Below are 12,623 nucleotides of genomic sequence, written 5' to 3'. Positions count from 1 at the left end.
CTTCTCCCCCAATCACCCGTTGATCGCTTCGCAGAACGTACTCTTGCTAGTAGCCCTCGAGCCCAGTTCGACGAGGACTCCACCGCTCGTCATTTTCCGTATAGAAGACGCCTCTGCTCCGTTGTTTTCGGGCTTCATCCTGTAACGGATTTCACTATGGACATCCGCAATTGCGTTGTCTTCCATCGGTTTAATGAGCAGAGTCGACGCTCTAGTCCTTGGTTTCTTCGTCTTTTCTACTCCTGACGTTTGATTTGCAGCCTCTTTGTCTTTGGACAAACCTTTACCTACTTTTTCTCCTCGTGGTGGATGATCGCTAGAAATCCTTTCACATCTGAAAACCGTAGACCCTGACTTCGTTATTGAGGTTTTCTATAAGGCTGATTAACTTACCTGGAAAAACTATTTGCTATGAAGCCACGAAAGGGGAATAATGGACCTCGCAACGAAATAGGACCATTGAGTTGTGCATTTTTTCGTGGAGAATGCGTTCCCTGTGCTTAACAAGAGCTGTCCGGCATACAGCCGAAATTCTGTCTAATAAAATCCTACGTGAAATATGCTGAAAGGACAGGTTTCTGGGAGGAGTGCAGCTGTACAATGTTCCAGCATTTGTTACTGGACGTACTGTTGAGCAGGCGCAAAGCAGACTTGGCATATCGATGCGACGGGTGAGTGGATGGATGACTGCTTAAGCTGGAAAAGCCGAAGTCAATAAGCTATCATTGAAACAAAACCAATTGTTAAGTATCTTCGGTTAACGCCCGACCCAAAGATACATTTTTTTGAGCAAATAAAAGCACCAGCACACAAAGCTCCCGCTGGAGTTTCGGCCATAAGTCGACTAATGACTAATGGTTTGCGCAAAACACTGTCTCGAAACCGGTGATGGTAGGGCGCCAGGGTGATGGCTCAAGAGATGTGGTTGCTCCTGATGAATGGCAGCATACACTCAACGAGTGTCAACTCTCTTGGCGAAATGAAATTGTAGATCCTTGGCTGAATTGAAAACATTGCGGGATTAATTATATCCTTGCCCAGCTTCTAAGAGGGCATGAAGGTGTTAGTGCTACCTGCACAACAGTGGGAAGACGCTTCCATTTCCTCCGATAGAAGATCCATCTTCACATCTCTGATGTAATCCTGGCTCATCTGACGGTATAAATTATTCTCGCACTCTTATTCTTCCGAAAAGTTTTGGTGCCTATCTCGCCAGTCGGCGTCCATCGCTAGAAACTCATTGAATTCGGATATAGTTGTCTATTTACTCCAAATACTCCAGTCAAATCGAGATGTATCTTTCAATACGCAAGCTGTTCATACCACGAAGGACAAAAGGAGGGTTAATCTCATGAGAAAAATATTTCGGATATAAATGCATCCAATAATAACCGTAATAAACTGAAATAGGCCCAGAAATATGAGCCGACTGGACCTCCCCACCTCTTTTCTTCACTCGCGATACCAACTAAGAACGTAAAACTTGAAATAAATATCTCATTAGATTCTGAATTGGATTTCGATCACAACACAGCCGAATACTCGAGGCGAAAACATCCTTTATCCTTTCAATACATTCCCAACAGAAATCGCATATTCCGTACAACATGAAATATAAATCCGGTTGATATTCAATGAAAATCATCTTGGATCCAATCAATCTGGGAAGGCTCTACGTGAATCTCGGATACATCATAAATCAAAAGTCATTGCTATAGGCTTAACTGTATCCATGAACATGAAAGTAATTATTTTTTTTTCCTCCCTAATGGGGAGTAAACATTTTGTCTAGACGGATTTGCTCTAAGACTTTTCCTCCGGATCAGGATAAATTTGTCCTTTGCCGAGACCATACGTAGTATAAATAGTCGCAATGTTGGTACACAGAATTCTGGGGCACGAGCAGAAAGCAAATCGACCTCGTAATATGTCGCTTGCTCGGCAAACAGATATGTTGGAAGATTCCGGATTAAAAGGAGCAGAATGAGAACTCCTTTTTTGCCTCGTTGTGAATCGTCGTTTTTTCCGAATGATATTTCCTGCTTTCGTTCCACATTTGAATGTGACTCTGCGAACATATCTCGTATCCAGATTTCACGATAGTTGGATTTAAATGTTGTCCTGAATTTCTCAACAAATCCGCTGCTTCCAGTCTTGTGGAAATCCTGACCCATTTCACCTGTAATTCTTTCCGTTTCGATTCGGAATTTAACAGCGGTTGTGAGGCCACGACATGAAACAATCAAATTCCATATCCTAGCGTTTACATATACTCGTATGATAAGATTCTGGTTTTCATAGCCGAAATCAGTTGACAAAAGTGGCACTTACGTTGACATATTTATCGTCCTTATCGTCGTTTAGGGATCAGCGAAGGTAAACATGGCAAATATATTAATAACTTTTTGAGACAAACAGGAAAGGTTTAGGGTTAGGTATCATGTCTTTTGGCCTGACATGGAAATGCGATGGGTACGTACTTGATGTCAAGCATGTCTATCTGAGTACACAACACGAGAAAGGATCCAAATCTATTTTGACGTCTAGATGTTGCGGTGAATAACCGCTAATCTTTTATCTTTTTCCTTTTGGATAAATGACAAGACTAATGTGAATATGAAATTGTTGCGGCAAATTCATAGCTATTCTTAGAAAAGTTGGCTAAATATCTGTTCTGTTGTTCTTACCTTAAAAGAATGGGCCATCCTTACATGCCCCGGTTTACTTTAAAGCAGATCTAAGATGGTAACTTAAAACGAAGTAGAATCAACGTACATAGCAAGATATAAGGGATATATTGAGTTAAAAAAACTGATAATCTTTAAGGTCCACTCATCTTTGCATGACATTTCTGATAGTTTTCGGCTACTAATGTTTGCTATATCTAATTTTCCAAGCTATCCAGTTCTAGGCCCTTGCTTGAGGAACGGACTTCATTGTAGACCGCACCAGTATTGAAGTCGACTCCCACTTTTTGTGTGTGACCTGTCAGCCGCATTTTTAAATCCTCCATATTTTGCTTGGTCAAAGGCCTGATATGGATCTAGTGGCGAGGCTTTCAAATTACCAGCCAACAAGCTCATATCGACCACGGACATCCTCGTTTCGGAGGTGATCATGGGGTGTTATGCCACGAATCCAACGCAGCATCTTCGTCTCCATTACTGTAAGGCGCCATTCACGGTCTTTTATAGTCGATCAGCGTTCAGAACTATGTAGGAAGACAGGGCGAACGACATGGTATGTTAGTGACTCCGGTTTCAAGCAACTTTCTTCAGGACTTTTTGGCAAGCCTCTACTTCTCCTGCGTCTATTCAACCATATATAATCGAACTATAGGCATATTCTGAACACAGTAATGGCGAATTTCATTCCACTTTGTGGCACTGCAAGCAAGAACAACAACTTCCAGTATATTTGTCCATGACAGCGTATTGCTGCCTAAACAATTTCACTAGAAAATGTTCGAAGAACTCCATGATAGTCACCATGCGGCTTTTCGCCTGCATTAAATTTTGGTATGGCATCACTCGTGACATAAAGAACTTCGTCAAACACTATGAGAAATGTGCAATTGTCGCGAAGTCTCCAATCAAATATTCACTTTGGTCATGGTCCCAACCAGGTAGTCCCTGAACACGCATTAACCTTGATATCGCTAGACCTACCGCCAGCTCTATTACTTGGTCGTGGTTGGCGCTTTCAGTGGATGAACACATGACTCCGAGAAAAGAGCAGACTCGAACTGCATTCCCTGATCTGTTATAGCTACGGCTGGCACACAAAAGCGAAGGATCCACTTTCGACAGAGTGCCTCAGCACATGACTGTGCAGTAATATCAGTCAGGGCTATTTCTTCAGGCCACCGGATACTTGAATCCGTTCTATTCTCGTAAAAAGCCAATGATGACGAGGTGACTGTTGTGAAAGAGTTTGGTCGACCAGGGAATATGTCTGCTTCTTTTGCATGCTAGGTGATCTTGCACTTCACACACGCGATACACTGTCTGGCCCAACAACTGATGTCCTTAGTCATCGCGGGCCAGAAACGCTTTCCTGTTACTAATCAGTTTGTTGTCCGGATGTCTGGGTGCGCAAGATCATGGACATCGTGATATACCTCCTTGCGAAAGCTGATGAACGGGAGGGGGGAGGGGGAAGGGGGGAAGAAGTGATAAACGGTTTTGGTTCCTTTTCCGAGTAGTATTAAAATCGACTCCCATTTTTAGTTTGTGACCTGTCAGCCGCATTTTTAAACCCTCGGTATTTTGCTGGGTCAAAGGCCTGATCTGGATCTAGTCGCAAGGCTTTCAAATTACGAGCCAGCAAGCTCATATCGATCACGAATATTCTCATTTCGAAGGTGATCATGACGTGTTATCGTTTAATCCAACATCTTCGTCTCCATTACTGTGAGGCGCCGTTCACGGTCCTTTGTAGTCGGTCAGCATTCAGAACTATTCATAACGAATGGGAGAACGACATTGGTATGTTACTGATCCCGGTTTCAATCAATGTGTTTCAACTTTGTTCAGAACATTTCGGGAAGCCTCTACTTCTCTTGCATCTGTTCTGTATCATTTAACTATAGGCAAATTTTGAGTATAGTAATGTCGAATTTCATTCCTCTCGGTGGCACCGCAAGCAAGAACAACAACTCCCAGTATATTTCTCCATGACCGAGTCAGCATTCCTAAACAATTTCACTAGAAAATGTTCGAAGAGCTCCATGATAGTGACCAGAGCACATCACATATACGGCTTTTTTCCTGCAGTCAATTTTGGTATGGCATCACTCGTGACATGGATAACTTCGTCAAACACTGTAAGAAATGTGCAATTGCCGCGACGTCTCCGATCAAGTATACACTTTGGTCATGGTCCCAACCAGGAAGTCCCTGAACACGCATCCCCCTTGATATCGTTGGACATACCACCAGCTCTATTATTTGGTCGTGGTTGGCGCTTTCAGTCGATAAGCACTTGACAAGAGGAAACACACTAAAACAGTGAAGACACGAGAGTTCTTGGAAGACCTGTCAAATTGCCAAACCGAGTGATACTAGGATTTGCTGGACGATACTCAAGAAAGTGGAAGAAAACACTGACCAGAAACTCCTCAAATTCATTCAATGCTACGGCAAGAAATCATCGTACATTCTAGGCATGAAGCCTCCGCACGCGGTTGTGACGGATTAAAAGTTAGATCTGTGTTTGACAAAATCTTGCCATCTGGACACTTAACTTCAACTGTCACCATGATGCTTACTACCAAGCCCATGTTAACCAGTTAAAACCCCGGAATACACATAGCGAACATATCGACCCTTTTGACCTCTTCGAAACACCGAGAGTTGAGGCCAAGCCGGTAATCGTTCTGCTTTATAAATTGGCGTCAACGACGATCAAAATAAAAAAAGCTTCGGTGTGCCTCTCTCAAGATTGGCTGGGGGAAGGAAGGCTGCAACGAAGAGCGTACGGTGCACTGCGGATGTTCTCTTCCACTTTCGTAGGCCCTTATTTGAGTTCAGCAGTACAGACTTGGCTTGAGCAGTATTTTCTTCACAGGTAAGCGAAGTAAGATGATGTGACTCTAGAAAGTACTCGTCTCCCTCTCGCCACACTTAGGGCAATGTGTTTTGTATTCTGGAAAGCCAAATAGTAGCAGACGCGAATCCGGTGTTGGGCTGCTTCTGGCTTCTACCCGAAGACGCTTTTAATCTGGGAGCCGGTTTCTGACAGACCTCTGACTGCAAGATTCCAGTCCAGGCTCATAATTGTAAAATGCTACGCACCAACGAAGGCTTCCGATATAGTGGAAAACGATTTCTGTGAGCAGTTAAAAGCGGTTCAGGGTAGGCATCCTAAAGGAGATATTGTCATCTTGATGAGTGAAGTGGGATCTGAAAACACCTTGCTCGTACATATGATGGAGAAGCACGGTCTTGGCGACCGCACCGGTAATGGTGGGAGGTTCGCGGATTTCCACCACTTCCACGGCCTACTCATCGTTGACATATTATTCAACCACAGAGCTTACCATAAGTTCAGTTGGGTTTCAACTGGCCGGCACCGTAAGAGCAATCAGATTGACCATTTTGCGATCAGCAATAGATTTAGGAGTTGCCTGTTGGATGTGCGTAACAAAAGAGGCGCTTATACCGGCCTCAAAAGGGATAGTCGTTCGCTTGCGTGTTGCGTCCGCCACTTCTTGCTAAGTTGGAAAGCTTGGACTGCCCAAGTTGAATATTGACCACCTATATGTCCCAGCTGTCGTTCGACAATGGTATAGCTAACCTATTGATAGGATCACCGAAACACTGAACACCTATGTGGAGTTGCCAAATCTCCCATCAGGCGCGTCTCTTTGTGTGGAAAAGGGAATGCGCGGCCAATGTGTCATGAGTATGCACATGCACGCATCCGGAAATGTACGTGTATGTGCATGCTTATGGGCAGGCCGGGTAGGTGGGAAGTAAACGCCCACGCTTGGATAAAAAGTGGCTATGGGAAGGATACCCAGAAATGAAACCAAACATGGAGGAACAGAAGGAGAATAAAGTTGCGTTGCAGGGCTTCGGAAACCCAGTACCGGCGATTTTTGGGAGTGGGCAAGCAGGCTCCCGGCCGTCGATATCCAACGACCGCAGTGTCTCAGTAGTGGGACCCTTGGCTACTGTGAGATTTAAAGTTAGAAACGTACGGGAGGGACTGGAACTAGCTCCATTAGCTGACCCGTTCAGAAGGAGCTCGATTCTTCGCAAATCTCTTCCCACACGGGCACAAGACCCCGCGATCGCTACCCCCAGTGGGAAGTGTGTAGCGGGAGTCTTCGATGAGGAAGAATCCTTGATGCCGAATCATCCGAGCGATGCTTTGGGCAACGATCATTCTGGAGCTGCCTTTACTGCCCTAAGTAAAAAGATCATGGAGCTTTGTGAATTCATAAAAAAGCCCAGGAGCATTCACCAGAATTTAAGGGCCATGATAAGAGGCATCCGTTTGGCGTACGGCAAGGCCCAGGACGAACGAGGGTGAAAGCCGTCGATTGAAAAAGTAAACCAGGCAACTCAAGTAACGCCTGTTTAAAATACAAAAGGGGAGAAACCGGGGAAGAGGCTGCGCGAAAAGCTGAATGACTCAACAGGACAGCAAACCCCGAAAATAAAAAACAATTCAACTGCCAGAAAGGCGGAGCTCATGAAAACATTAACTGAAGCTGAGAGTGAAACTATTGCAATGGCGACCTCGAGAAAAGAGACCGGACCTGCAAACGCGGATGCGGAAGCTAGGAGGAAAGTGAAACCGCGGAAAAGAAACGATCGGAGGAAGACAAGACCGAAGATGATTATCATTTTCAAACGAGGCGAAGGGTCATCCACCGACATTCTTAGAAGAGTGAAGGCATACCCCGAACTCACCAACTTGGGAGACAATGTCAGCCGCATTAGACGGTCCCAGAAGGGAGACCTTATGTTGCGACTTAACAAACCGAAGGATGTAACCGCGGACAAATTTTTGAACCACATCGTAAAGTTGTTAGGACAGGAAGCCGACATAAGGGCTAGCAGGCTGGAGATCACTATAATATATAATACAAAGACATGCATGGCAGGTCAAAGCAATGCAGAAGATGCGGAGCGGAAGACCATATCATGTTGACTGACATATGTGTCCCCGGATACTTAGCGAATTTGGTGGAGAACTATCCCTCCTGCTCCTTAAGCTACCATATGAAAAAGATTGGGGTAGTGGTTTCGACTATGTGCAGCCAATGTAAGGAGGAGGAGGAGACGACCCTGCACTTTTTATCCAGCTGCCCGGCATGTTCAGATCTCACACGAAGACACCTTGGCAAGGTTTTTTTCAATGAAGAATCTGCACACTCTCTGCCTCTGGAGAATGTTCTCAGATTGGCTGACGTCTGCGAACACCGTAGGCGGGAAGCTATTGAATAGGCAACTTACGGGGATAGTACAATGGGCCTAACAATGGCCGGAGTGCTAGGAGCTGCGGCTCCCCCCAGTAAACTAAACTAACTAACCCCTCGGAGAGGACTCTCTGGTACTGGACGGTTGAGAGCCCCAAAGAGTACACTGTTGCAGCCGGGATATATCAGGTATAATGGAGTCCTTGCTCTTCCCGTCCCAGAAGGGACTAATAATGTCGGCTCTACTGATGACTTAGGTGTGGTTGTTACAGCAAAACACCCAGGAGATGTGGGTCTACGTAACGAAAACAGTAAGAGCGGTAAAGTCCTGGCTATAAAGGGCCGGGCCGACCTTGGCGGACTCGAAAACGGAAGCGGTCTTAATAACCAACCACAGGAAAAATAACACTATGAAAGTGGAAGTCGGTGGATATACGGTCGTATCAAAGCCGGTTATCAAATACCTGGGGGTAATAATTAGCAACAAATTGAGTTTTAGGAAACACCTAGAATATGCATGCCAAAAGGCAACCAGTGCCACCACAGCACTTGTAAAAATGTTGCCGAAAATTAGTGGGCCGAAGCACTGCGAAAGTTGGTGGTAGCAGCCGGAGTGGTGCGCTTCATCCTGCTTTACTCGTCACCTGGGTGGACAGTGAACTCGGTTTACCGGTGATTGGCTTTCAGGGTTTGGATTGCTTTTAGAACGCAGATTAGACGAGTCTACGAAAGATCGGTGGACCCACAGGCTCATTCCCAACATTAAGGTATGGTTTTGGCGGAAACATGAGGACCACATTACCCAGTTGTACCCCGAATTGTCCCAGATGCGACGACATACGAGAGGACTCAGAGGATGTGATGGTTCACTGCCCAAGATTTGCAATGGAGAGGAGAAGCTTAAATCAGGTGCTGGACAGAAGCGTGATCCCGGAGAGCTTGGTTGAGGAGATGCTGAAGTCCGAGGAGAATTGGCTTACGGTTTGCTCCGCAATCATGCAAATGCAGGAGAAGTTGCTGAAGGAATAAAGAAGGAGGAAAGCCGCAAATAGGAGAAGGACGAGTGTCTAAGGGCAAACCTATCGCCCGAAGTAATAAATGGTGGTCCCGAGGGGCTGGGGCTGGGGCTGGAGAAACCGGGGGTGGTTTTTAATGGGTATGAATCCCACACGCGCCCGCTGTAGCTCCGGCGTTTGGACGGCGGAGCTGGGGATGGGAGTTGGGGTGTTATATTTGATGATAGGGCCTAGGCATCTGAAGGCAGCGGTTGCATGGGCCAGTGGCTTGGTGACATATTGGTAAAGTCTGTCTAACTCCACTTATTGAAGGCCTTGGCCGGGATTTGGGTTTAGTATGGTTTACGAAGGTTGCCGCTGAACAAGGCGAAAATAGTGTCAAAAAGGACTAATCCTTGTGGGATACCAGGAGGAGACAAGTAAGGTGCCGAGAGTTGTAGCTATATGTTATGTGAGGTTAGATCGAAGGTCTCATAGCTCAAAGATTTTGCGGTTGAAAATTGGATCGGGATAGGCCTGTAGCTATCAAGGTTTAGAGGATTTCTTATTTTCTTGGGTATTTCTTTTCCAGTCGTGGCAGTTTTTGACGATTGAGGATGGGATGACGGAAATGCTTCAGTGCATTTGTTGAGGACGAACAAAGGTGTATGGTCGAATCCGCTGAATTTCCTATTTTTGGATGCGACTATTGAAACCGCAATGTTGTTCAGACTGACGGAATGGATAGGTGGAATGTTTTCGCGGAGTTCCGGCTCAGAGAGTGGTTGGGACAAGGGGCTTGTGCTGGCTTGCTGAGGTAGCAAGGATGAACTTAAGAGTAGTTTGGAGATGGGCTCGTTGGACCGAGCTGGAGTATGAATCAATGTGCTTGAAGGAGGTGGTCTGCTAGGATGCTCATTTTTTCACCGAAGAGATGTTTTGGGGAAGGGTGGCATATTGTTGGAAAATTGGGACTAAGATAAGTTGAAATTTTAATTTCAGGACGATACTTATGCGTCTCCAGTCGTCTCAGTCAAAGATTGATAGTTCGATGAGGTAATCGCTGATCCGAAGGATGGTTTCCAGGAAAGGGAAAGTGTTTGTTGTTAAAAGGTAGGGGGGGAGACAATAATGATTGATTCTGGGATATTAATTGGTGAGGAATCAGTAGGGGCACGTCTGGTTTCGGTTTGTTCGTTCGTCAAACCAGGGCGTTCACGTTTCCGCCAATTATGAAGATCCAGGGTTTACCAAGTGTGCGGGATTGGGATACACAGAAAGAATGGATTTTGTTTTAGGTTGCTGGTGTTGAAGGCAAGGCCACAAAAACTATTGAAAACGGTGTTTCGAAGGAGATGAGGATAATTTCAATAGAATTCAAAGTGTTGGGATCTGGGAAAGTTATGAGGACAGGAATTTCTTGGATATGAAAATGGCTACGTCATTGCACGTGTTGAGGCCTTGACATTTGAGTGGAGGTGGGTTCGTGTGGAAAGGTCGAATTTGTTGAAACTGAGGCTGTATCTAAAGTCCAAATTCGTTTTACACTGGGAAACAATGTTGGGTTGAATAATCGCAACCACGACTTAGGTGTCACTTATATCAGGTTTAGGTCTAAACTTAGCTCAGTTCTTTCATCGGTCAATGCATTCATATAGCGCTCCTAATAATCACTTTTGGCAAGCTACCTATATTGTACAAGAAATCAGTAGCAACAAACAAATGAACCTTCAAGAATTCAGAAGCAAAAAGTGTCCTCATTTTATCAAATCCTTTCACCCCGACATAGTCCACAAATCCAAACCAAGGGCTTAACTCGAATCTCAGTTTATTTTTCTCACCGGAAAATCCACTACAGAGAGAATACTCACTCCACTCTCCCTAATACGTTTCATCATTAATTTCACTGCAAAGAGAGAGAGCATAAACTGGAATAGTGTGAAGGCAACTGTTTGGGATTAACACTTAAATTGCACTTAAATCCCCGTAAATTGTTGAAAGCGCGTTAATTTTTCCTTCTGTTTCCCTTTTCCACCCTGAACTTTTTATACTCGTATTACCTCCCGAAATGAAATTTACGGTAGCCTCTGAGTAAAAATGGTTTTTCTACATTCTTGATTTTCCAACTTTCATTCACAGGGTTTATTTTCGAGGATAACATTTCGGGAGCCCGTTTTTCTCGGTGGCACCGGCAATATCACAGGACTTGCTAAGCGTCTGCCAGTCTATGAGGGTATGGTGGGATGTATTCGACGTTTTATAGCGAACGAGCATGAATATAAATTCGAGGAGCACCCGCTTGGTGATGTGACTAAAGGATTCGGAATACGTAAGTTAAATTTAGTAGTGGTTGAAATATTCTGTTTAGAAATGTATTACTTGTTTGAACGGTGAAGCGGGCGGAGACACGCGGAAGGAAAGAATTATGTAATTAAAAAGGATATGAGATGATATCAAATGTTCCTGGAATTCCTTATGCTCACGTATGTTGCCTTTCCACTGAACGCGCGAATGTGCGCCAACGTAACTTTATCTAGCATAATAATTGCTGCAATTATTATCCTTCGTAACTTTTGAAACGCTTTCCCTAAGAAAGTGAAGTCCTGGGTAAAGTTAGCCCCACATTTGTACTTGTGTCCATATGTGCATGCAGCATACGTACCCCATTTATCTTTTGAATTAACCAACCGAACAAAAGCTGTTCCCTTCAAAACTTTGTGGTTTTACTACTTGAAGGATTTTATTTGGAATATTTTGGCAACACCACGAAGTATACTCTATGGTATGCAGCCACCGCATAGATGGTTATTATTTCTCGCAAAATATACAAACGTATACAAAGTAAGTTCCGAAGGGAAAAACCAGAGAGATTATTCTCCCGGTATTTAGGACACTGAAAACATACAGAATCCAAACCTGTCATGAAACCGAAGTAAAGCTCGGTTCTACATATTTTATCGTAACCAAAAACTGACAAAATAACCACCAGAAAGGATGTAACCTTATTTATTTGTATTAGATTGGAAAACTTGGAAAACCTTACCAAATTTTCACGGAATGGCTATTGGCAATCATGGCGGAGCTTTGATTTAAAAATCAGGACAAATTGTCCTTTAAGGCCCAGTAACATATAAGCCGTACATCCCTCCCTATTTCGAACTTGCAACCGAACCAAAGAGGGAGTAGGAATATGGAAGTTAAATCCATCGAAGAAGTCTAATAAGTCAATTTGCCCGATAATGCCTTTGGACCTCCCTGGAATTCCTGAAAAATTAAAGAGTCCCATCCCAGAAGCGCATACCATGCATGGTCTCACACCCTTGCTTGCTTTTTCTCGATTTGTATTCCTTGATAACTGCACTTTGACTTTTCTCTTCCAACATTTCTCAGTGCACTCAGGGTAAGCACTGGAACCAGTTGACCAGCTATTTTCACTAACGAAGATAAGAGGGATACGCTACCCATCTTCTTGGGGGCTAAATCCAACCAGTGATCTCAAATCCAGGAACAATAATCGAAGAATCGAAGGCGACCCGTCCAGGGCAGAGAAAATGCTTTGCTATTTTTTTATATAATCGCCCACATGATGAAAAAACGGCGCTTGTACTATTCGTATGACACCAAGTGGATGCGGACTCAGAATCCCTAAATCCATTTACAAGGGCTGATCGGGATTGTTTTGGTATCCTCCCTCTATT

General features: G+C 44.4%; 1 protein-coding gene across 1 annotated transcript in view; it reads left to right on the top strand.

Moving 5' to 3' along the window:
- The window catches only part of LOC119646408 (pikachurin), a 590,540-nt gene that overhangs the window by 460,232 nt on the left and 117,685 nt on the right, over positions 1-12,623 (top strand). Inside the window, exon 8 of the mRNA XM_038046853.1 lies at positions 11,065-11,254. Coding sequence (XP_037902781.1) covers positions 11,065-11,254 — 190 coding nt within the window. The remainder of the gene's footprint in view (positions 1-11,064; positions 11,255-12,623) is intronic.

This window comes from Hermetia illucens, chromosome 1 (assembly GCF_905115235.1).
Source record: "Hermetia illucens chromosome 1, iHerIll2.2.curated.20191125, whole genome shotgun sequence".
Taxonomy (NCBI): domain Eukaryota; kingdom Metazoa; phylum Arthropoda; class Insecta; order Diptera; family Stratiomyidae; genus Hermetia; species Hermetia illucens.
This window is presented reverse-complemented; position numbering and strand designations above follow the sequence as displayed.